At 39.6% G+C, this 27,067-nt stretch overlaps 1 protein-coding gene across 1 annotated transcript in view; it reads right to left on the reverse strand.

Annotated features, from left to right (window-relative positions):
- Positions 1–808: 808 nt before the first annotated feature.
- Positions 809–27,067, reverse strand: part of CAMK4 (calcium/calmodulin dependent protein kinase IV) — a 154,884-nt gene continuing 128,625 nt past the window's right edge. Inside the window, exons 6-11 of the mRNA XM_052701033.1 lie at positions 23,274–23,364; positions 20,877–20,951; positions 17,365–17,440; positions 11,677–11,803; positions 9,640–9,792; positions 809–4,448 (exon numbers count right to left, since the gene is read on the reverse strand). Of these exons, the coding sequence (XP_052556993.1) occupies positions 4,284–4,448; positions 9,640–9,792; positions 11,677–11,803; positions 17,365–17,440; positions 20,877–20,951; positions 23,274–23,364 (687 nt within the window). The 3' untranslated portion in view covers positions 809–4,283. The remainder of the gene's footprint in view (positions 4,449–9,639; positions 9,793–11,676; positions 11,804–17,364; positions 17,441–20,876; positions 20,952–23,273; positions 23,365–27,067) is intronic.

Here is a 27,067-nt window from a genome sequence, read left to right on the forward strand (position 1 = left end):
CTCCAACAAATATTCACCAAATTGCTCTGGCCAAAGTTTTAAATTCCAGACGTAAGGCAAAATTTTGGTTATATGAAGAATCATACAAATTTATACATGTCTTGAAATCAACATCCATAAATTCCAGTCTAGGTAATTATTTCATTCCCATCTCTCTCCTCCAAGCTCCTTATCACATTTTTCTTATTTTATTGCGTTCCAACACAGCTGATGATTTCTGTTCTACAAAATGCTGTATTATGCAGGGGCTTATCAGGGAAACCAAATTTCTTCACACAAAAGCAGAATTACCTTTTCCCACCATGGTTGTATGTTCCAACTACATTTATTCTGAAAAGGAGGGAAGGACATTTTCTGAGCTATTACTGTACTAAGAAGTAGCTTTAAGGAAGTTCTGGGCTGCCTCTTGGGTTACCTTTGGTATCTTAAGGACTTTGTTGTATCATTGCCACTGCTCTAGCTGCCACCGTTCACCCTGCCTGGTGTAGATATTTTTGTTACTTGAATACCATACTTACATAAGATATATGCCATTAGCCTCAGCAGCTACAAGTCAACTACAGAGAACTGAGTTATTCACCAAGAAAAAACACAAAACGCTGCACAAACCAGGAGCTGGAGCACTATGCTGAGACTTCTATGTGCCTGCCAGATTGGAAACAGGCAATACGTGTGGCACTAACAAAGATCTGCAGAGCCCTGAACACCATACTTCCATGCACTTCTCTTAGAAAAACAAAACTTCACAGCACGAGTTTTGCTAATAGCATGATATGGACATATGTGGAAGCTGAGAAATAGCTGCCACACATTCATAAATTGCTGCTTATTTTCCACAGCCTTCATGAATTTGCTGCTTAGCAAATACTGCTATCTGCCTGCTGAGCTGTGCAGTGACAATTCTGAGCAACTTCATTTCTCTTCCTTAGGAATCATGGTGGTGTCCTTGTTTCCAAGGATGGAGGCTTCACTGCAGCAAAATGGCAGGAGAGAGACCCTCACTGAGCAAGAGATGAGCTGCAGACCCCTCCAGTCTGGGACTGCTTTCTGCAGCCCAATACCCTTCCAGAACCATTTTGATTGCTGTATTCAGCTCATGCTAGTACCATACAGCTTTCTACAGCATTTCACTCTATCCACCAAGGCATGAATCTTTGCAAAGGAGACACTCAGCAGTGTTTGTCAATCTCCTTTCACATACACTCACCATCAGGGACTAAAGCATGTTGTATCAAACTTCTGCTCTTAGGGTCTTTTGCATTCAGAAGTTTGACTGTGGTGAGCCTGCCTTTTACAGCATGCTTGTAAAAAGCCACGGACAAATGCCAGTTAACAAGCAAGCACTGGGCTGATGCAGTGCAGTCTGCCATCAGCAGCCTCACAAGCAAAGTGTTCCAAATGATACAAAATCTATTACTGTTTCAGAGTGAATTTTTCTGAACTTGTAAAAAAACCGTCTTGTGTAAAGGCAGGAAATCACTGGCTGTTTAACAGAGGCTGGATTCACAGTCTAGCTTTCAAATTTTAGCCTTTAATTGCCTACAGAATTTACATCTAGAGGAAAAGTTTTGCTAAGTTCAAATACTTCAGAGCGATGGCAACGTTCCCTCTTTTGTACCAGAAGAACTCTGATGATATGCCAAATGTTTAAAAAATCTAAAGATTAGTTTCAACATAGAAGAAATCAGTAATTTTCTGCCTAGTTTATAACTACAAATGTGGAACTGGCCTGCCTCCAGTCTCTTCTGGGTGTGTTCCTGTTATTTATCGAATGTAAGACACAAATGTTGTACTCCACTCTCTAGTCTGAATTATGGGGTGTGATTTTCTAGACAAAAACAATGCACATAATGTTCCTCTTCTCATGTAAGTGCATACACCCTAGTGCTGCTGTTCCTTCTGCACAGCACTGACAAACAAGGCATAATATTTTACTGAGCCACATACTGGTAATTCCTCCAGCACAGACATTGATTGTTTTACACTGAGGATAATGAAAGTCAACCGAGCAAAAACATTTTAAGCCTCAGAGCCTTTATGCAGAACGCAGAGCTGCACCCGACATCATGCTGTCACAGAGCAGTCTCTAGTTGCATGGTGTTGGTTCCTATTTATGATATGCTACGTTATAATTTAACAACAAACGGATTTAAGATTCAGCTAAGACTATACTACTTATAATCTCAGACACACCATGTTTCAGAAGAATATATTTCCACTCAAGCAGTCACATATGTGCTGTGACTGTGCCACCGGTTCCATATCCTCAGATCAGAAGCAAATATTACCACTGGAGGAGGAAATGTTACCAAAATCTCAAAGAACTTGGATGCCTCCATCACTGTGAGAGAGGAAACCTTTGGCTGAGAAATGTATTAATTCTAGTGCCCCTTCTTTCTAGTGCCTTCTTCTTTGTAGAAGACAAGACAGATAGTAAAAGGCAAGTCAAGTGAATGTGTCTATTACCTTCTTCAAAGTGGTTATTCTTCCAAGGGAAAATCTGTAAGTGGGTCTTGTTGGCCTGCTAACAGCCAGAACAATAAACTCAGGCAGAACCCTCAGCTCCGCTTTAACAGCCGCCTGCCCCACCAGCTCCTCCAGCTGACAGTGCCAAATCATCTCAAAGTGTATCACCCAGAAGAGGCAGACACACGTGCTTCAAATTTCAATCACACTTAGCACAAAGTCAAGGGGTTTAAGAAATGGGTAAATCATATCTAGGACAGTATGTTCATTAGCATTCATTTTACTGAGCAAGCGAAGTACTCCTTCTTATAGCAATCTAGATTACATTGTATGTAGCACATCTGCCAAGAGTTCTACTACCTTTCATTTTAACTTCTTCAGGAAATGTAGCTACTGAATGTTTTATCAGTGACTTTTGCAGCTGGTAAACCTTTGAAGGCAAGTTGTGCAAGGCCTACCTTAAAATAAAAACAGAACAAAAGAGGAATCTTGAGTGTATAAGGGATGTAGGTCACTATTAGTACAGAAAGTTTAATAAACACAAATGACAGTGTTGTACATCAGGTTCCTTTCGCCACTTCTGTAATATAGCAATAACATGAAATCCCCATGCTATCAAAGTGATATCAAAGAAATGTAAACAGTCATAAATACTTGATGCTTGGTAGTTTCTCAATTTCTACTGGTCACATTCAAACAAAGATCAAGACAGCTGAAGAGACTGATACTAATTTTGCAAGCTGCTGCATGCACAGAGCTTGTAGCTTCAGACACAGGAGCTCTAAGTGGATGAACGATCTGTGCTTGTGGAGCATTTTGCATGAGAGGTCCTTTCTCAGGAAAATTTGGACTAGTTGCACTGACTAGTGGAAACTCGTTACTTGTGATGTTAAATTATCTAGGAAGCAGGCAGATAACACTAACTGTCTCCCAGAGTGGTTCCCCAGAGCAAAATCACTACATTGTGGAATAGCTTCCTACAAGCATTTAAAATTTGTATAATTGCAGATTATTCTCAAAGGCCCTACAAAAATGTTTTCTAGCTGCACAGTTTAGAAAGTCACAAATAAATGCAACAGTATTCCAAAAATCTACTTTAATCCCCCATTTCTCTGTCATTTTGTTTGGCTAACGCTTTACTAGAGAATGAAATAGCAGGAAGCTGAGTAATTTTGGTTGTCATTAAAGTGTTGTATATAAACACGAAAATTCAGAGTAAGGCATTCTCAACAGAAGCTTGAGGAACATACATTTTCATGCCCAGCAGAACTAATATTCTAGTTTCTTCCCAGAAATAGTGGAATGTTTCTTGCATATAAATCCCCAAATACTTTTTAAATTTTACAGGTAAAAAGCATTATTTCACACAACATTTTTTAAAAGCACTGGTTTGGTATTTCCTTCCATTTTGCCTACTATAGGATTATGAATATGGAAGGAAGCAGTTCAAAGAAAATCATGACATACAGAAGACACTTACTTCCATAAACTGAATTAAATAGTATTTGTTTCAAATAACATCTAGAAACACTGTAGAGATGTATATGAAATATACATATCATGGTAGGTAGTTATTCATCCCCATATTTTTGCCTGCCAGCATTACTGCAAATAACACGGTTTCCTTGACATGCCTTATGGAACAGTTTATTATTTTCATAAGTAGTCACATGCATTGAAGGTAGAATCACCAGCAGTGCATTTGGCACCCCAAAGCAGAACCAGAGAGGTCAAGCTTACGAATCTGTCCTGCTGAATGACAAGTTGGCTGGTGTATGAAATGACAGATCTCAGCTGTAATAAGGGAGTGCATTGACTTAAGACATTTCTTCTGGAGCTGCTTCTGCTTCCTGAGTGGATTTCTCTTCAGGCTTGCTGTCACGGATAGGAGATGCACTACAGCTGGGCTTGTTGCTGTCATGAGCGCTGTGACTGCTGGCGCTGCCAAGACGAGTTGATGCCACAACAGCTTTTACTGCAGCCTGAGAAAGATAGGATCATACAAGCATTCTTTAAAGGATATAATCTGCCAGCATTACAGCTATAGAATCACAGCTGTGGCAGCCACAGCATCCCGGTGCTGAGAATACAACGCTGCTTGTTCTTCAGCAAAACTTCATCTAGATACCTCCAGGACAAATTTAGAAGGCTATCTGATGTATGTGACTGCAATTTAAAAGAACTGCTTTTATAATGTTACAAAGTTGGCCTACATGAATATAAATTTTATTTCAGCTGCACACACAGCATTGTTTTTGAAACTGTGTCAGACCTCTTGCTCTGAAGTTAGATGGCAAAAACAAAGCTCCTTTCAATCGTAATAATTATTATCATTGATGTATTACTTTATTATCATTGATTACATAAGGAAAACATATATCTACATATACACATATATATATTCATACAGACATATATACAAGGGCCATTCTGAAAGTAACGCCTCCTATATAAGGGTGAAGGTGACAGCATCCTGGATTGTATCACTACTGGTGATGGGACACAGTGTCACCACTGGGCCAGAGTCAAAGCAGAAGTCTGTGGAATGGTGACATATGAATTCCCCATAAATGAAGAAATTCAAGATGTAGCCTTCAAGAGTAAAGTGATGTGTACTGTCTTTTGGGATAGGAGAGGGGTAATCCATCTGACTTTTCTGGAACAACCAACTTTGACTGCCGCATCACAACACAGACTAAGCCAGGCATGTCTAAGCAGTGTTCTGCAGGCTGCATGCATTCCAACACAGCTTGTAATGCGGCCCACCACTGGCGGTGACTTCTTGTCAAGTGGCCATGTGTGCATCCACTGCTCACAGTGTGCAAACTGCAGTGTGCAATCTGCTCTGTTGGGGCTGATACAAGGGCACGAGGAGGGTGCAGTGCAGCACTAAATCAAATTATAGCAAACAACTGTATGCACTGTAATACATTGGCTGAACACTGTCCTGTGAATAGAAAAAAATATGCTGCCATGCTTTCCTGTTTTCATACAGGAATTTGAGAACAGGCTTCAAGACTGCAAAAAAAATATTCATTTTATGTTTGCAACTCCATTTTCAGTTATGTGAATACATTACCTGCATGGTTAATAATGCAGTGCATGAAGCTGCAATTAGATACTCAACTCAAAAATGTGATGTCTTTTTAGCAGACTTTTATAAGACATTTCTTACCAGATATAACTGTCCCTTGCTTCACAGTCATGCCTTATTCATATAATCACTTTTGGCAATTTGGACATTAGTGAGCAGCTGTTGTCAAGGATGAAGTAGAGGAAAAATAAAATTTCATCAATAATCTCTGACAAGCACCTTGAGAGTTCACTGAAAACTGCAGCCACTGCTATTGAGCCAGACTGATGCACTAGTTCACAAAAACACAGTCACATATCCAACTGGTTTTATGTTTTTGTTGATATCTCTAGTATATATTTTACAAGGGCTAGTTTGAAAGTAATACCTCCTTTCTTTTTTTTATGTTGGACCACATCAGAGGTAGATGTTGTTGGTGTTAGAGGCTAAACCTTCCCACACATATTCTGTTCCATTTTGCTGCTGTGTGACAGATGGCAGCAGAGGGACAACCTGACAAAATGGTGTTTGATGTGGAACTGCAGATGAAAAAAAGGTGTATCTTTGAACTCTTCCATTTAAAAAAAAAAAAATTGCACCCATTGACATTCACTGATGCTTGCTGAACACATACAGAGACCAAACAGTGGATGTCTTTTTACCAGACTTTTATAAGACATTTCTTACCAGAGATAATTGTCCCTTGGTGGGACAGTTATGGTGGCATGTTTCAGCAGTGGTGACACTGACAGTGGGTCACCTCCACTGGTGCAGGTTTTGAAGAGTGTGGCATGAAGACTCTTGTTCACTGCTGGTGAAAATGCTAATGGTGGTGAGTATGCTGAAAAATGTTTTGTTGCTGAGAATTTGCTCTATCAAACAGAATTACTGTATTCATTGTATCTTTTGTCATTTCCAAGGAAATAAAGAGGAGGCATTACTTTTGCAGCGAGCTACATATTTACACACACAGGCACACACACACACACACACAAAACAGTAAATGTGGGGAACAGGCTCTCATACCACATTAAATGTCAAAACATGAGGACACATATTAAGGCAGTTATCTTAGCCCTTGCTTTTATTGCCTGCAAAAAACCAGACGTATGGAAGTAAGGAGAAGAAACACTGATCTATAAACAAACCCTAGATATTGTTGGCCTGGCCAGCAATTTGCATAGGGACCACAGAAGAAGTAAGTATGCATGAAGGAATAACAAGGAATGTACTTGTGATGGTTTGTGATGGTTTGGAGATGCAATCAGACAAAAAGAAAAAAGAAAAAAAAAAAGGAAAAAATCAATGTGCAAATGAAAAAGCAAACTACATAGAAGTTGGCATCAACGAAGAGTCATCTAGTACAGAACATGAAGTCAAAATGCACCAATAAATGTGGCAGCAGTTTTGAAAGTGTCAATAAGTCCAGACTTCTTAAAGGGAAATCATATGGATCCCCATTAGAAAGCATTTCAGAAAACAAGATCATCTTAATGCAATTTACTCTCATTAGGCATGAGGATATTTATGAAACAAATTCGACAGAATCTATGAAAAAGCAAATAATCACTGAAAGCTTTAAAATTAAGTAATAATTTAAGTGCTAGATTCTGAATGTGGGATGGGACAATCCCAGCTGTACGTACAGGCTGTAGGACAACAGGTGGGAGTGCAGCCTATGAAAAGGGATCTGTGTGCTCTGGATAACAGCAAGTTGAACGTGAGCCAGCAGTGTGCCCTGGCTGCCCAAAGAACCAACCGTACCCTGGGGTGCACCAGGCCCAGCACTGCCACCGGGACAGGGAGGGGCTGTCAGCTGTGCTGTGCTGTGCGGCCTCACCTCCAGCACTGGGTGCAGGTCTGGGTGTCACAATGTAAGAAGGACATAAAACTGTTAGTGTCCAAAGGAGAAGATGGCAAAGGGCAGGGTGGACATTACATGTCAAGAGCCACCAAGGTCCCCTGGTTTGTTCAGCACAGAGCAAAGGAGCTGAGAGAGGCCTGATGGTGGCTGCAACTCCTTACATGGAGCAGAGGGCGCTGAGCTCCGCTCTGTGTGACAGCGACAGGGCCCGAGGGAACGGCATGGAGCTGTGCCAGGGGAGGGCAGCTGGGGGTTAAGGACAGGGTCTGCACCAGAGGGTTCTGGGCAAGGTATGGGTTGCCCAGGACAGTAGGCACAGCCTCAAGCTCTGGAGTTCTGGGAATGTTTGGATAGCACTCTCAGACATAGCGTTTTGAATGTTAGGTGGTGCTGCATGGAGCCAGCAGCTGGACTCCATGATCCTTGAGGGTCCCTTCCCACTCAGAATATTCTGTGCTTCTATGATTCTACAAATTATTCTGTAACAACGTTCCTTTATGTAAAGAAAACCTGCTACTGGTCTTGTAATTGGGACAGAGAGGGTAATTTTCTATTATTCTTACGTTATTAACACAATTAAACCTTATTAGCTGGTTTACTGCTTTGTTCTTTTATGGGTAGGAATTAATTATCTAAATACTTAATGCTCATTTTGTATAAGTATGTTAGTATAAAACACCAACTCTGTAATAACTGTTAACTCTAGATAATTCTTATTAATATTAGAGATTTGGTTGTTTAATCTTTGAGCAAAAAGCAATGAAGAAATAACCTTACAAAAAGCAACATCTGCTAAGCACAGAGGTATAAAATTGTTGACTTTATCAGTCTGAATAAACTAGGCAGCTGGTGATCAAAAGTGCAAAAATATGTAGAGAATCAATTCCAAGTGTAGAAAGAGAGGATGTTGTTCTTTTTGACCTTCTGGGCAGAGAATGTAACAGCTCACTCATAAATAATTAATTTTACGACTCTTTTCAGTGCTCTTGAATAATTTCAATATAACAAGATTGCATGACATCTTTGGTGAATACACAGCAATCCTGCTCTTAGACTACAGAAATCTTTTAGAAGGGAACAGTGTTAATACACATGTCACCAGTTCTGCACGTGCAAAATATCACTGTGAATTATATCTTCCGTGTCCTAAATGACAAAATTTTTTCTTTGCTCTTTGTCATTGTACTATAATAAAACTTATAAAAAATGAATAAAATGAAAATTAAGGGTCATTTCTCTGTGTATTTCATTTTGCACGGGGTTATAAAATTCACAGACAAGATGCTTTTTACTCTTATTCCACAGGGCTACAAAGGTAGCCTAACTCTAGTCGCTGAGCTTAATGATCCCTGTGCTTAAGCCATCTTGGAAGTCTTTTCTAAGCAGACACAAATCTTGAACAACTGAAGAAAGGACAAGGGGAAAAGAAAGTTTCTTGATGTTTTGTCAGTTAGGTGCTCAATCACCTGTAATTTATTATTTACACATGATAAATCTTTTCCTCCCTCCTCTCATGGTAGATAAGTAGATTAGATAGTAAAGGAGCAGTCTGATGACTCAAAATTCTCGCTGCAGGTCTTACAAGCATTCTTGCTTTACAGAATTTAATCTTCAGATAAATAATTCCACAATTGCTTTCACAGATACTTGTAAAGTTTTGGCCTGTTAATCACAGCTCAACACCTTGTATAAGGTGTTCAAAATGCTGGCTCTACTATAATGCCATGAGTTAAATTCCTGCTTTGCACTGATAGATGTAGAAAATGTAGGTGGCTTATATATCAAACGCTTATATGGTAGACTGTGTACTTCCCGTATTTATGGATGAATATCTCATGAAAACACCACTCAGCATTTTTTTCATTCTTGTCAGCACTCCAAACATACAGCCAGCACTACTAAACAAGACAGACCAACAGATGGAAGAATAGATGGATGGATGGAAAGATGCATGGAGAGAAGGGAGGTAAGAAAGAAGGAAATGATTTGGGGAAAGATGTTAATATTCTTGGCAGCTTTGTTTGTGTAGAGCTTTCAATCAAATCTCATTTTTATTTGCCAGCTGCAGATATTAACTAAATAATTTTTGACTTTTCCACCTACATTAGATATTTTATATAAAAAACTTTAATACGTCTATATGACATTACTCTGGAAAGTCTACAAGACCTCTGTAGTCTACTGATTTTATTGCAAACTTTCAAAGTCAAAATAGAGACTAAGTCCAGAGACTTGCCTTAAGTTTACGCCGGGCATTGAATTCTTGAAGCTTCTTTTGTGCATTGTCCATGTGTAAAAAATTTGCTGCTTTTCCTGTGACCCATGGGTGCTGCAAAGCCTGTAGAGTGGTGAGGCGTTTCTTGGGATCTAAAACAATTAACTTTTTAACCTGCATCACAAAGACAAAATAGAGTAGACTGCTAACCTTACTCCATGTACATACTTGCACCCTGTAATCACTACCAGATGTAAAAAATCAAATGCTTCATTTAGTCACTATATAACCGTTTGTAAACATGAACTAGAAAGTACTGTGTAAGTATTTATTTTGTAGCCCTCACTGAAGCTAATGCTATCTATGCTATTGCTTTTGCTGTCATTACCAGGAGGGCTGCACATCTACGAATGCAAGAGTAGGAAACTTCTGGGAGGGAAGTACTGTAGACATATCTCTAGAATGGAGATGGTGCAGACTGCTAGGTGCAAAGTCCAGACAAGCTGCACTTCATGGCGTTTTCTGCATGTTCTGGAAAGGTTATTTTATTTTATATATTTTTTAAGGATGCAGATGGAGTAAAGTAGCGTAAGGACAGTACTTAGCAGCAGTACATTGACGCAGATTTCCTTCCTATATAAATTCTGAGAATTGCAAGTGACAGCACAGTCCACTGCTGCTTCAAGCCCAGGTGTGAAAGGTGGATTTACCTCAGGTTCTCTGAAATTTCCTCACAAAGAGCTTTTAAGCAGTGGTCTGACAGTGCCTGACATAGAAGCAAGGGAGCAGCCTCTGTGGCATGTACGTACTGTGAGTCCATTGAAAAGGTAAAGCTAGGCAAATCACAGAATCACAGAATCACGGAATGCCCAGGGTTGGAAGGGGCCTCAAGGATCATGAATCTCCAACCCTCCTGTCACATGCAGGGCCACCAACCTCCCCACTCAATGCTAAACCAGGCTGCCCAGAGTCCCATCCAACCTGGCCTTGAACACCTCCAGGGACGGGGCATCCACAACCTCTCTGGGCTGCCTGTTCCAGCACCTCACCACTCTCTTTGTAAAGAACTTCCCCCTGATGTCCAACCTTAATCTCCCCTCCCTCAACTTAAAACCATTTCCCCTTGTCCTGCAGTTATCTACCCTTTCAAAGAGTTGATTCCCCTCCCCTCTGTAGGCTCCCGTTAGGTACTGAAAGGCGGCAATGAGGTTACTCCACAGCCTTCTTTTCTCCAGGCTGAATAAGCCCAGCTCCTTCAGCCTGTCTTTGTAGGGGAGCTGCTCCAATCCCCTGATCATCTTTGTGGCTCTCCTCTGGACCCTCTCCAACAGCTCTCTGTCTTTTTTGTACTGGGGGCTCCAGACCTGGACACAGTACTCCAGATGGGGCCTCACAAGAGCAGAGTAGAGGGGGACAATCACCTCCCTGTCCCTGTTGGCCACCCCTCTTCTGATGGAGCCCAGGATCCCATTTGCCTTCTGAGCTGCAAGGGCACATTGCTGGCTCATGTTAAGTTTTTCATCTATCAAGAGCCCCAGGTCCTTCTCCACAGGGCTGCTCTCAAGGACTGCTCCTTCCAGTCTGTATGGATGCCTGGGATTCATGCTTCAAAGCATGAATTTTGAGAGCCATGGCTTCCATCCTTATCTGAAGCTTGTTACACAGTGTTCAAAAGTGAAACTGTGAGCTTTACTATAGCAAAATGGTAGAAACCAGTTTGGACCAAAGCTCTTTGTGTACACAAAACACATTGTTTTGCTGCAGGCTGCTGCTTGTCTGACTTCTGATGACAAAAAGACAGTAGATGGTGCTTTCTTTAGCTTATGAAATCTTCAAATCTAATTAAAAAATACTCTGAATTTCTACAATGGCTTTCACTTGAGACATCCTGAAATACTTAATAAACACACCAATGCAAGCATTTTTATGATACTGTTTGTACAAGTAGAATGGAATTGACAATTTATATCTTCAGTGTCAGTGAAATAACTGAACTGAGGAAGTAACCAAATAGGTATAATGCAAAAGATTCTGCACTCTCATTTTTGTTTTACTTACTAAATCCTTGGCATTCAGAGACACGTCATCCCACCAGGGGGACACAAAGTCATATTCACAGTTCAGGGTTCTCTTATATATGTACTGATCTCCCCTTTCATCATAAAATGGTTCAAAGCCACAAAGTCTGCAAAGACAAAAAAAGAGATAAGTTTATCAAACATTACTTGGTCTTATGTTGCTAGAAATAGCTCCTGATTGATCTTTCCCATCTTCATGACCTATGCCCCACATTGGGAAACCAGGCCAGCATGCATACAACAGAGCAAACCAAAGTGATGCTGTAAGCGTTCACAAGCACTGGCAAAGGCTGATCAAACTGAGTATCTTCCACCATCAGTTATCTGTGATTGGAACAATTAATATAGTGACAACGTAAAAGTAGCTATAAAATGTCATACCAAAACTTCTTTAAGCCCTTTAGCCTCTAACTATCTCAAGTCAGATGTCTAATGAGGAGTACAAAAACTGTGGCTCAGGATTCAACTTCCATGGATCTTCAGTCTCTTGAGTTTTTCCAGTCATTTTTTGAGCTAGCTGAACACAAGCCAGAAGTGTGCCCAGGTGGCTAAAAAAGCCAATGCCACCCTGGTTTGTATCAGAAATACAGCAGTAAGAGGGAGGTGATCATCCCCCACTGGTGAGGGTGCATCTCAAATATTGTGTTTAGTTTTGGGCTCCTCACTACAAGACATCAAGGCCCTGAAGCATGTCCAAAGAAAGGCAATGGAGCTGTGAAGGCTCTGGGCACAAGTCTTTTGGGGAGCAGCTGCATCAACAAGCATTGTTTAGTCTGCTAAACAATAGAGAAGGCTAAGGTGAGACCTTATTGCTCTACAACTGCCTGAAAGGAGGTTGCATTGAGGTGGGGGTTGGACTTTTTTCCCAGGTAGCAGTGATAGGATGAGAGGCAATTGCCTCAAGTTGTGCCACCGGAGGTGCAGGCTGCATATCAGGAAAAATTCTTCTCAGAAAGAGTGCAGAAGTATTGGAATGGGCTGCCCAGGGAGGTGTTGGAGTCACCGTTACTGGAGGTGCTCAAGAAATGTGAAGATAGGGCACTAATGGACATGGTTAGTGGGTATGGCAGTAATGTTCTAATGACTGAACTTGATTATCTTGGAGGTTTTTTCCAAAGTTAATGATTCTGTGACTCTATCCTGTGGTCAAGCACATCAGAGCTATCTTCACTCCTTGGCTGAAATATCCCACTGAGCATTTTCATTCACTGACCTCCACACTTGCTCCCAGAGCTGATGGAGCTGATGGAGCTGATGGAGCTGATGGAGCTGATCTCCATTTACCTTCTATATGCCAGAAAGCACTTTCTTGCACCTATTCTTTCTGCAGACCTCTGGCTGAAAGCACTGAAATTATTTAGTTACCCCTTTGTCTGAATCCTTTGCTCTTTCCTGCCCTTTTTTTTGAGTCTTCTTCAGTGTTTTTTAAAGAATATGCAAATGCTGTTCAAAAAGCACACTCTCTTGAGTTTCATATTAGCATAAACATGCTTCCCATTTTGATTTCAATTTCTTTCCTAGCAATTCTTGTCCTTGGGCCTGCTTGTCTGGATTGTTTGCAAACAGAAAGCATGTTCAGACAGTAATTAGCAGAACCCCTGTATCTTCTCCCTGAGAGAAAAAAAAAAACAACAGCAGCAGTTCTTCATTTTGTCTGTGAAGTTAGAAATTTTTATCTATCAAATTTGGATTGTTACCATTGTACATTCTTTCATTCTATCATTCAGGTATTCAGTAATGTAAAATCCTTTGGCAGTTTTTCGTTATCAGCTCTCATCTTGTAACTTAAGCATTGTAAAGAAGTTTTGCAATGACACTAATGAGTGCATTTATGAAAATATTGAACAGTACAGATCCTGACAGATCCGCACTGTTAATCCCAGGGAAAGTAAACTGATAGAAATAGTTTCTACTGTATTATGTATATTACAGTCTATTATATAACAACATTTTTGTGCTTTTCAATCACGCCTCCACAAATAATCAGATGCTTCAAAGTGAATTACCTTTTCAACTAATAAGTTTTCTGAGTTAAACAAAAATTCCATCCACTACTCTGTCCCTGGAAAATGCAACAAGCAACAAGATGATTACAGGAAAATAACAGGAAAATGCAAAACAACAGATTGAAATCTAGGTAACTTTACATTTTAACTTGTTTTTACTTTTATTTTTAAAGTCAATCAGTGTGCTTACTGCCCTGAAAAAGGAGACAGATGTTCAAGGAATAAATGTGTTTTTTTGAGAGTGGTATTCAGCCTGAATAGCTGCATCACTGCACTGATGCAGAGGAAAAATTCTCTACCACAAGCACATTCTGGATGTGTTACTCAATTCCATGTTTGACAGAGATGGCTTATAGTATAAGGATTCAGTCTACAAATACAGGAGTTCAGTAGCTGGGAGCCAGTCATGGTCATCCTACCCCTTCCCTTCCATTTGCCTTTCTCAGAACTATATTTGAGCTTGTTTCAGGTTGGCTCCTTTCCCTAAGGAGTATCTCCATGATTACAGCTGTCGGACCACTAATAGTTCAGCCAAAATTAGCTTCTGGTTACCAGGTAACTGATTACATATAGTGTAATAGTGTAATTACATATAGTGTAACTGTACTTAAAGCTTGCCCTGACTGTGTTGGAAGTCTTTAAAGTGAGTCTCTATTTATATCTAAAAATATTTTTATCATAACTCACTACTACTGCCCACTGTAGTCTAATTAAGAATTCCTACAGATACATTTCCACTTCTCAAAAAATCTCCATTTCATTAGGCAGATCATTTGCAATATGCCATATTATGTCAGTAAAACTAAATATTTGGTTTCAAAGTAGATAAATTAAGTCAGTGAAATCCAGCATGGCTGCTCTCGATTTCATTTATACCAGGATTATGCTGATTCATTTTAAATCATTTATCAATACAATAAAGAAAAGTCAGTGTAACAAGGCTCAAAATCAATTAGAATTTACCAGACAAAGCTTTGTGTTCTTTTCAGTCTGCTGGTAAAAAAAAAAAGCACAAAACACCTTTATCCACGCAATCCATGCAATCCTGACTATAAACAAAGCCTACATACTTGTTGATTGCTATGTAGCAAATGCACAATATTATCCCTCTTTGTTGTTAAAATTATAAATGTGACTTCCCTGGAATTCTGAAATCAGAGTCACTGTTCTATCAAGTATGGGTCAAAAGTTGTTTTAATCACCTGATACATGAAGTCTGTACTGGTGAGAAGACAGAGGTTTATACACACATCTTCTGTAGCAAGGTAGTTAACTCCATTTAGTTAAGGTAGCCTGCTCCATTTTAGGGGAACAGACAACCATATATTTTTGGACTGTGTGTATGCTCATTCCTCCTGCTAAAATATGAAACTGGGACATGAAAAATTGTCCTTTAGGCTGCAGGATTAATAAATTAGGTATTGTGAAGATGCCTTTCTGGTCTTAGCTTTCTAAACATTCAGAAATGTTGATCTACAAAGCTTTACACTAACTGGAAGAATACAACTGTGGAATGTAACAAAGATAAACAGAAGAGCCAATCAAGTGCAACACAATACTACCCTTTTTTGTCTGGCTACTCCTGTAGATCAAGTAGTATTTTGATGGGGAAGTATGAGGAGAAGACCAGGAGGAAAAGCAGAGGATTATCTGCTCTTGTTGTGTTGCACAGCAGGAGCTCGTATGCTTGTTTGCACCAGTGCAGATACTTAATGAAGCCTGGAAGCATGTCCTGAACAGCTGGAAGAGGTAGAAAGGCTGTCCATAGCAAATAGCACACCACGTAGTATAATAGAAATCCGGTATATGATTTCACTTGGAGATTGACTACACCCAAAAGGAAGCTCTGCTTAAAGAAGGCTCTCAATTTCAAGCACAAAATCTATACTTCAATTATTCAGTAGTCAGGCAAGCCCATGCCTTAATTCATACATCTGTGGAGAGGAAAAGCACTTCTCTCATCTCAGAGACAGCCATGCTTACATCTTACATCTCATATCTCTCTGTTAAGTATGGGCCATTAGAACTGATGAGAAATGGTCAACTGGATGAATAACCCACTCTTTCACCAAACTCAACCCTGAGTCTGAAATGTGGCCACGTTGTGGATGACAGCAGGGCCTGTGCCTAACCTCACAGCTCTAAGACACTTCAACTTTTACACAAATAAACGGTATGAGCTGAAATAAAAGTGGGAATTACAACTATGTTAGCACTATTAGGACACTGAGTATAAAGAAGAGACAGAATTCGAGGTGTAAAACAGACCTTGAGACAAAGATTCACATTTAAAAGTGAAAGCGAAGATAACAAAACTGTAACAAAAAATGACAAGGACGGAAAGCATGGCCTCCAAAACTCATCATTAAGACACGTATGCATTTCCTGACATATCAGAGAAATACTATAGCTGATTTTTTATTGGACAAATGAGAGCCATTAATTATTTGAAGCTCATGGATAGAGGATGTTTTATATTATTTTCATCAGAGTTTCTATATACCCTTAAATGTAATTCTTGTATAAATCCCAGAAAATATAATTATTTCCAGAAGGTAGAAAGAAAATAATTGCATTATTATGCATTGTAATTGTGGGACACAGTTAGTGAGTCCTAGAAGGGGAAAGAAAATGGGCCTAAATATAGAAAACCTTCTGTATTTTTAATGTGTATGTGCAAAATCCCATTTTTCTCCTATAAAAGGCATCCTGCTAGCATCATATACAACTACATAAGCCAGCTTAGCATCTGTGTTGCCAAGGGAATAAATGAAGTTATTCATTCTCCCATGAAGACAAGTGCCAATACAAAAGACATAATTCTCCTTTATCAAAGATCTTCGTTTGAAAGATTCCATTGATAGAATAACATAACTGCAATACTTAGCAATTGAATTGGGACTAGCTATATTAAAATGCAGCCATAAATGCTTACCTCTAGATGCAACTGTTGGAAAATGTTGGTCTACATTTGCAATTTCAGCTGTTTCTGTATGCTCACAGATAACAGCTGAATCTCTGGATATTTTGTAAGACAAGGAACGCTTATTTTCAACACTAATCATTTAACCAATCAGACTGTTGCAATGACATTGTTCAGGGCTGCCCGCTGCTTTCTGACTAAAATGGGGCTGAATCTATGTTTGCAGAGGCATGGCAGCATCAGTGGCTGACACAGGAATGTGTCTTTGAGAATGTTCAGGGGTACTGTAAAGCTATTGCATGCACCTTAGCTTTTTTGTGCCCCATCTGTAATCGAAAAGCTACTTAAAATTATGGTACATTTTAGAGTCTGTATGAATGAGAAAAAAATGTACACATTCTGACATTTATATCCTTTTTTTCCTTCTGCTTTCAGCAGCTTGACTGCTTTTCATTCACATTAGTAGTACAATTCTGCACAGACCTTGCTGCTATTCAAGATGAAATGTTATATTCATCAAATATGTAATCTGAATATTTTCCATGCTCCCTTAGCATCTGACTTCTTTATACAACTTTAGAAATATCACAGCTCAAGTTTAGCATCTCTTCGTTTTCCAGCAGCACAGCTCGCACATACTGCTCATACATAGTGCATAGTACGTAGTGCATAAAGTCATACGTGATTTTTTTAAAACAAAGGAGGCAGCTGCATACCACCTTATGACATCTGCACTTACAGAATGTAGGTGATGATCCCTAGAGACCACATGTCCACTTCGGGGCCATAGGCACATCCTCGTAGTATCTCTGGTGCTGCAGATGATAAAAGTCTTGTCAATAAGATGAAATTCGAACCCAGAAATTACTGTCACAAAAGTCACCAGTATAAACTCAGTGCATATCTGCAAGCATCTTTGAAACAAGGTCTACTCCTTTAAATTCTTAGTTAGGCAGACAATTCCCTCCACTCAGCATAAAGAAATAAAAGACATGTGCAAGCAGTGATAGAATAAAGTGCAAAATGAATGGTGAACTTCAGAGACAAAGAGCTTTTTGGATTTAGGTTTGCAAAAGTGAAAGGAATAGCTACACAGCACTGCAGCTGCAATGCGACAAAAGTAGGTAGCATTCTTACTTTGGTATTTTATTTATTTACTTGGTACTTTGAATTTTATTTCTGAAATTTCAATTGCATGAATATTTCTAAAGTTTATGAGAAACACTGTAAGTGTGCTTTATTCCACTTTACCATTTTCACCACATCCCAGTATTACTTAATTCCTTTTACAGCCTACCTCTTCCTTCCCTATTCCTTCATTTTGATTTTTCTCATCTGTGGTTCAGCTTTAGTCTACTCGAGTGCACTACAAGGAAATTGAGCACTGTGTCCCTATGTCAGGTGTGGGACAACAAGTATGGCCACCTCAGACATGGATCTTTCCTTACTTTCCTATAAGGGAGTTCATCCCTAAAGAAAGAAAAGAGCAAGTCAGGCAATTGCTCTTGCTGCATGTGTGCAGCAACATCCCTGCAAAGCAGCACTTCCCAGAGCATGACCTTTAGTCTTCTGCCTCCCTGATAGCCTCTGGGCAGCTTGCTCAGATTTCTTCAACCAATCTAAAAGAACCAACCAAAAAGATCTACCATGCCAAAACATACCAAGTATTTTTACAGATAATTAGTATAGAAGGCAAAGTGCATTAATCATCAGGTTTTGCTATATAGTTATACTTGGGAGCTGGGCAAATGCTTCCTACTGTATGCACTAGAAAAAGAGATATTACCTAATGCCCCCTCTGCCATATTTGCTAACCTCATGCGGGGCGCTTTGAGCTGTAATTCTGTGGTTCTGTGATTCTGAACAAGACAGGACAGTTTTTATGTTTATTGGTTGATGTTATTCTTCTAGAGGAAACAATATTTCTAGTAATATCTTCTTGTTTAGGATAAGGAAGAAGACTTCCAGTCCTTTTCGTTTTCTGCTCCTTCCACCAATACTCTGTAAAATGACCACAAAACAGCCCAAAAACCTATATGCTGAGGTCTGCCTTGCTATCTGGACCATGATTACACAGTTAAATGATTCCCCTGTAAAGTTTGCTTGCGGAGAATGGACTGCACTGATTTATTGCTGTTATTTTAGATGTTGGCAGTAACAGACATCCATGAATCACTGGTCTATGTTGCATGGTTTTCTGTGCTACTGTAAGCAATCCCCTCCTTCTGAAGTTCACTCAAAGGACAACGACTCAGCAAGTTAAATTCTTTGTGTCCATCTTCTTGTTTCCAGATTTTCTGCATTACTTCGCTTGTTGCAGGCACTGTGAGATGGTGAAGTCTTGATTCCAAAATATCCAGGCTCCAAGTGTATGTTTTCCTTGCTGTGCCCTTTCTGAAGAAACAGCTGATGGGAGAGTGGGCAGGATGTGGGAGCTGGCTGCCTGAGACTATCAATTATTCATAGTTTAATTTGGCATTCCAACAGTACTCCTTCTGGGTTTCTTCCACTTCTGGAAAGTAACACTGGATTATCTTCCAAGCACCAGGAATTCTGCATGGTCAGTTAACTCAGATCATAAGGCAAGAATTGCAGATTCACGTCTGAAGGAACAAAGCTCCTTTCACACTCAGCACAGACATTCCATCTCACCTCTCTTACCGAACCATCTCTACTCTGAGGGCTCTTTTGTGCATAAAAGCCTCATAATATTTTTAACAATACATAAAGATAGTCATTTAAAGGCCTAAATTATAACAAGAGTTTTATGACATTTGTAGTCTAACAGCAGTGAGAGAAAACAACAAGACTCAGAGTACAGTCTTATGACACTAAGTAGATAGGAATTCAGAGCTTCTCTAAAGCATACTTGGTATACTTGGCACCTATGTGTGCTTGGCAGACTAAGACATACAAGCCAATAGACATGTTACCTGAATGTCATTATCAGCTGGGCTACAAGCTCATTAATTTCATGGTCTTCTCCACTGTCTTCTATCCTTTGCTTCTACGCTTGAGAAGCCAAATATCAAGTCTTTAGTTTCCACCCAGCCTGGCTTAGCTCCATCCTAAACTACCTGATATGCTTACCTGCCAGTACACTCCCAGGAAGCTGAATTCAGGACTAAGAGTTCATTAAGAATGATGGAAATTAGTTTCTCCATAGGATGACATGGGTGCTAGAGATGAGTATCCACCATGGCAATCATAGCAAGTTTGCTGTAGGCTACCAAGATCACCACTATCCTTGGCTATCAGCTTGTTTCTTGACCAAAAGCAGCTAGCAGTGAAAGGTAAGTAGAAAAGGCAACTGCAATGCTCTTTTTCATGAGAGTCTCTTTTTGCATGTTTTGGCTATGGAGGATCCACTTCTGGTGCACTTTCTGGCTGTATGAATTCAGGAGAGCTTCTCCTCCAGGCATCCACAAGGTGGTTATTGCTCTGTCAGCAAATGTGTGCATGTGACAGCTGTACTGGCAGCCTGGCAGCATGCATGGTATGCCCCAGAGAAAGCTGCTGGACAGTCTGTGAGGCCCCTTTCAGCACTGATATTGCATTCATTATTATACTGTATTGCATTATTGCATAACATAACATAACATAACATAACATAACATAACATAACATAACATAACATAATGCTACGCTACGCTACGTTACGTTACATTATGTTACATTAACAATTATATCAATTATATAGGTCCTGCTCTGGCACAATCTATGCAAAACTGCATTTAAAACCATATATTATTAAATGGCTAAATAGTTTGGGATTAGGGGGTTAAATTATGAGCTGACTGTAAGGGATAATTTGATTTCCTCTGCATTAGAAATAAGTTCCTCTGCATTTAAGATAAATTCACCATAATTAATATTCAAATATTTGTAACCTCCTCTATGTTTTTAGTGTTTTCCATTATGCCTTGCATTGTCCAAATTTCTGGAGATGTTTCTAAAGTACTGTATTGGTAGTGTCAGCATTTTTATGATGGTTGGACTTATTTCTGTTCAAGTAATGAACTTGTACTGTAACATAGGTTTTGATTAAGCTTCAGTATTGGAGGGTGTATATTTAGAAAAATTGAATATGGTCACAATTCTGAATTTCAGTTTTCTATTTATTTCTTTTTTAGATTCTTTTTTTAGATTTTTTTGAATTTTGACTTTAGGAAGAAAAATTTCACCTCAGACAGAAAAAATGTAACATTCTCACATTAAGTACAGTAAACTGCAAATAACAAAACAACATACCGCAGTACCCTGGAGTTCCACAAACTGTCTTCATGGTCACCTGATCTTCCACAATCTTGGAAAGCCCAAAATCAGCTGTTAAGATTTTTTAGAAATATTAGTGTTTTTACTTCCTTATAAAATAATGATTGTTACATTGCACATGTAGTTAAATGAGCAACTATGCATTAAATGTACAGTACTGTCATTTTGAGAAATGATGGTCAGTTGAAGGAACCTGCCCAGACTGCAGTGCAGAAGCAAAAAACTGTCTGTACAAATGAGTATTCTTGGCTGACACAAATGTGACTTGTTTATTCTGAGGATTGCACATAGGCAATATAGTGAGATGCCTGGTTGTAAAATCAGTGATGCAGAAACTTGTGTTAGGCACATATCCAGCTTTCACTTTGTCAGTAATTCAATAAATACAATAATTCAATAAAGTAACAGAAGAGAACAGAATTTTTGTCTGAAAAATCATATTGCAGTGATTTCTTGAACAATTTTGGTAATGACAATCTGTCCTTAAAAATACAAAATAAATGTATTTGTGTTTTGTTACAGTGAATATAAAAAATGTACATTTTGATCAGGATAAAAGCAATTCATATTTTATTCTATACATTTATTGTTAGCGTTCCCTTATCCCTAAAATGTTCAACATTATGTATTATAGTTGATCTAAGCAGTAATATATTTTACAAATACTGCCATCCACAGATCTATCTTTACGCAAGGCAATAAGCTTAATCAAAATATAAAGAACTACTCAATTTAAGAACAAAGTACAACATACTGTCTTTCCATCCCTCACTGCTGTAGGAGTTGCAAGATATACAGCACCTATACAAGAAAGTGTGTGTAGTGCTGGATTTGTCACACAGAGGGTGTAATTTTGAAAATAGCCCATCTTATTCCAAAGTAGCCTATTTTCTATTTTTGTTAAATTTTGTAGGTTTTTAATGTCAGTAAAGTATAGGTAGCAGCTATGTCTTCATATTTCACATAGAAATCTTGCTTAGGAGAAATAACTGTAGCATTACACCTAAGCCTAGCTGCCGTCTCAGGATGATGATTCCTGCCATCTCTTGAAACTGACTAAGCTGAGCTAGTTAAGTAGAGCTATCTTTTCAGCAGAGCAGCTGTACTTTCTTCTCACCTCAGTTCTATCTAATTTGTGATTCACTGATATGGCAGCACCTTTGGAACAGGCTGGCATCTGAGACAGAAAAGGGAAGGAGGGGCTGAGAATGGGGGTGAAGATGCTGCTCTTCTGAGGATGAATGCTCCAGAAGCCCATACCACTAGCCATAAAACCATAGCTGCTGGGTACTACATTAAACTATTACATGTAACAGTGGTTCAGAGCCACGAGAAAATGTAAATGCAGATACTAGCATCCTGAGATGCAATGCTTTCCTAGAAATGTGTAAAAAAATTCTTAAAAATAGTTTGTGGAAAAACTAGCTTCTGAAACCTGTGATGAACACAAGCATAATGAATATGGAACTTTCACTGCTCACATGCTCACCTGCTCCCTGGCAAAGGAGCACAGAGTGGTACTTCCAAACAGACAGAGCAGTGAATATCTGGAAGACAATTGCTGGAAAACAGCACATGACAGAATTCTTTAAGAAGGTGAGAGCAGGAGCCTCCAGGTTTTTGTTCTTTTAGTCTGCACAGATCAGTCCTTTTCCAGCTTGATATATCTGGAAAGCCACAACCCACATCCCACCAGGGAGCCCTGCACTGCTCTTTTTGTATGAACTAGGTCAGCAGCTGTCCATGGCTGAACACAACATGATGCCTGCTGGATTCCTCAGACCTCCACTTTGCTACAGGAAGAGTGGGACATGCTCAGCTTTTGGAAGTCAACTGACGTATAACATCCTCACAAGGGAGAGCCTGACCTCTCCTCCTCCTCACCCCTCCCTGTTGCTGCTTCAGGGTGCAATTCCTGTGCCCTATAACGATGAGCATTTCTTCTCATCCCACAGGTCTGCCCTGAGGACATACTTGGTTTGTTTACTTTCTTCTCTTTTTCTGCAAACTTGCACTTATTGTGTCTATGAATCTTCTCCCTTATAATACTATTTTAACAAAAAAAAAGGACACAGAAGTGGTGCATACAACTCACTCCATGATCCTTCTTGTTCTACCTATGCTCTTATTGTCTACAGTTTTCTGCAATATTTAAGCTGTAAATTAACCACAACAAGAATTCACTTCTGTGTTTGTTTTAAAACACCATGCACCATCATGTTTCTGAAGTAGTAATTTACTGTTCATTTGAGAATAAGCATTAGCTTAGAACAAAGTGATGGTAAGAATTACATACTTCTAGCACATACTACTGGTAGGAAGTAGTACTACTTCCCTAAGAAATTAGGGAAACATCTATTTAGCGCTGTTTACCTATTTTCAGTGGTGCATCTGGGGCTGGTGTTGCATAGAGCAGATTTTCTGGCTTCAAATCACGATGCACAATCCCGTTTGCATGCAGGTACTGTAAAGAGAAAAGTAAAAACATTTACCTGATCATAAGATAGTACAGTCAAGCATGAGTTAACACCTTCCTAGTAATCTATAGCAGCAGTCCACTGACTGCTACTTCTGTGACATGAAGTCACTTAACCAACTTCCAGCATCTTTTTATTGCAGACATTCTCAATATGGGATCCTTAGAAGCACACTAAGATCAGAATAGGAAACTGCAAATTGGGAAAGCAAAGAAGACATCATGTTCATTTGAGAAGAAAAGCTTCTCAGAAAACATTACTGACTTTTTAATACAGAGAAAACTACTAGGAAGTAATCTAACAAACGCAGAGATACAGACATCTGGCTGTCATAGTTTTATGATTTTTGATTATTGGTACCTGATCCAGGTCTATAAATATCTGAGGTGTGGGGGGCAGAATGGCGAGGCCGGACTCTTTTCAGTGGTGAGTGGAGACAGGACAAGGGCAAACGGCCGGAAACTGCAGTATAGGAAGTTCTGCACAAATGTGCGCAAGAACTTCTTTACAGTGAGGTGACGGAGCACTGGAACAGGCTGCCCAGGGAGGTGGTGGAGTCTCCTTCTCTGGAGATGTTCAAGACCTGCCTGGATGCCTACCTGTGCGACCTGGTGTAGGGAACCTGCTTTGGCAGGGGGTTGGACTCGATGATCTCTGGAGGTCCCTTCCAACCCCTACAATTCTGTGATTCTGTCATTCTGTAGTACTCCAATCATATATTCATGTAGTGCACTGGAAGCTGAAGTGTTAATGCTCCAGTTCCGAGTACATGTCCCAGAAGAGAAGAACCACTACGTTCCCCACACGACTGCTTGCTGTGTTGTCATCATTTCTGCTCAGGGGGAACAGATATGAGGCCTTGGTAGGTCATCTGACCTCTCTTTCATCATCAGGCTCTCCTCCCTGCTCAAACAGACTGTGCATCTCACCTCAGTGTTACGGTGAGGCCTTTCCACCTTTCGGGCACTCTCTCATTACATTCGATTGATTATTCAATTGTAATTATATTATGTTATAGTGTGTTATCTTGCATTCCGATACCATATTTAGTAAATTAGTTTGTTTCTTCTCAGATTGCTGCCACTGCATTTAGTTATTTTGGGTCCCCTGTTTCCCATTTCTGGAGGAGCAGATGTGCGAAATCCCTCTGCCCTGCTAGTCATGGAACCGGGCTGAGCCAGCCCACAGACTACTGGCACTGGCACTGGCACTGGCTCAGAGGAAGGCAGATTCTGTATATTATAATATTATGAGAGATTAAAAAAAAAAAAAAATGTCATTCAATTAAACTGTTAGACTATCAAATAGACAACACAGATAAGAAAAGATGTAGCATGTGTCTTGTATAAACTATTAAAGACTTACAGTCTCTTTTGCAATCCTAGGTTTCAATTCAACACAGTTGTAGACTCTCAGGTTTCCAAATGTCTTGCTGAAACACATGCAGTACATGCAAATTCACTCATCACTGGATTCATGTAAAAGCATTCCTGCCTTGCAGTAATGAAAGAAAACACTTCTGGGACATCCGGCCACCTTCCCCGTTGCAAGAGATGGACATTGACAAAAGGGGCAAAAATGGTGAAATAGAGAAGCAAATTCTGCATTTCTTGATAAAATCTTCAGCAGAAATCTCTAAAGAGATGAAGAATGATGTTTAAGGGTAGAATCTGAGCATCTTAATTGAAGATCTCCTTGTCTACCTTTAGTGGAATCTTCTCTCAGCCAAGTTTCCAATGTTGGAAAAAATCAGAGTGTTCATTACTATGCAGAAAACAAGATTTTGAATATTTGTCTGGAAAGTACATTCATAGCGTTAAGTTAGACTCTGAGATGATTTTTTGACTGTGTATCTCTTAGTTTGCAAACCATAGTTTGCCAGTTGCCAGTGATTACATAACATAAAGAACAGACAGCTCTTTCCTTGAGCATCATTTTGGTGACACTGAATGCTTTTAAGTGTATGTTTTGTATAGTCTAATTTCTTGTCACAGCTGTGTTTTCTATAAATAGGTGACTAAGTAGTTATCCAAGGTAAAAACAGACAACAATTTAAGGAGTCTTCATGGACAACATTCTGCTACATCATTTATTGTGGTCATATCTGCATAACTGAAAAAAAACTGTGTCTAGCCTGGATAAAAGTACATCTTTATCTGACAGTGAAGAGAATCAGCAAGGATGCTCTCAGAGTTTATGCCACTGACATGTCTGACAAACAGAGGTAAGCAAAGAGGAAGCACCCAAAAAATGCATCAAAAGCAATCACATCAAAGTGGAGAGGAAGAGGATTCTAAACTGATCTACATTCACATCTTGCAAATCGGTTCAGCTGACTGTTGAAATGAGAAGAGTAGATATTTCACAATCACTGAGTGGAAAGCAGCAACTTCCAATTAATTTATATGAACTAGTTTAGACCACATTTGTGCAGAGAAATGTTCCAGTCAACTTTGCAGAAAGTCTTTTAGCAGGTCATTTTTTATACACACGTAATCTTAAAAACACTATGTGGTGTGAGGCTGAAAATATCAAAAATCTCTTAGTCCATTTTTATTCAAGGGAAATTTGGGAAGCTCTTTGGAAAAACTCTACAACTTTTCCTCTGCTAAGTCCTGACAGTCTGACTCCCAGGGCTTCATTTCATGATTTGTAATGAATTTGCAGTGTGAGCTCTCTTTTTATTATATGCCTGTAAGAACACTTGTAAGAAAATCTCCTCCTCTGTTCAGCCTGCAATTAGCAAAAAATAGGAGATGCAGGTGGCCGTCAGATGTGAATTCCCCAAAAAACGTAGTCCACACCTTTCAGAAACTGCCAATACAGCAACTCCTCCTCTGCGTTCTCTCCTCACAACATTCCAGTTCTTTCTATCCACTCTGCCACATCTCACCTTATTTCCCCAGCATCCAAGACAAGATTTCCTGCCCATCCATAATAACATCCTTACCTCCTCTGACCTCTCCATGTGACCACATAGGTTCTTTCATGGTTGCTGAAATCTCTCTCAGTTGTCTCTGTTTTGTCTTCTTTCTCCCACAGACTCTTTACTTAATTTTATACTGGTGGACAAGATCTGGTACTTGTCCAGCAAAGACCCACAGGTATGCTGGCATGCCAGCCTGATGCTGTGTCTCCCCTATTGGCAGAAGTAATGTGTGTGGATTGGGCTGCCAAATCAGACATTTAACAGATGTCCTGTGTATCTGTGCAACTAGTATACCTGAAGCCTAGCCTGCTGTCAACTTATTGATGAGGTTGACTGATAGGGTTACTAGTTGTGTTGTAAATCAGCAGACAAAAAGGACAAATCAAAAAACTCCTACAGTATTTGCACTAACACAGACAGCCTGTTCTTCAACAACCTAGAAGAAACAATTAGCTTCATGTAACAGCAGACTTTCAACAGGAAAGATCTCTGACTGGAGTTCTCTATGATGTACCGGCATCCAAACAGCCTTGTTACTGAATGTCTCCAATACATGCAGAAACTCTACTTCCTTCTTTTCAGCCTAATTCATCACTGTGCGAAGAAAAAACAACACAGCTGGGGAAGAGACTGGAATATAAGATTTAAAAGCAGTGGTTGGAGGAACTGGGATACTTTAGTCTGAAGAAAAGGAGCCAAAGGAGAGAACTGATGACTCTCCTTGACAACCTGAAAGGAGGTTGCACAGAGGAGGGAGTTCA

This window comes from Tympanuchus pallidicinctus, unplaced genomic scaffold (genome assembly GCF_026119805.1).
Source record: "Tympanuchus pallidicinctus isolate F22 unplaced genomic scaffold, pur_lepc_1.0 scaffold4, whole genome shotgun sequence".
Taxonomy (NCBI): Eukaryota; Metazoa; Chordata; class Aves; order Galliformes; family Phasianidae; genus Tympanuchus; species Tympanuchus pallidicinctus.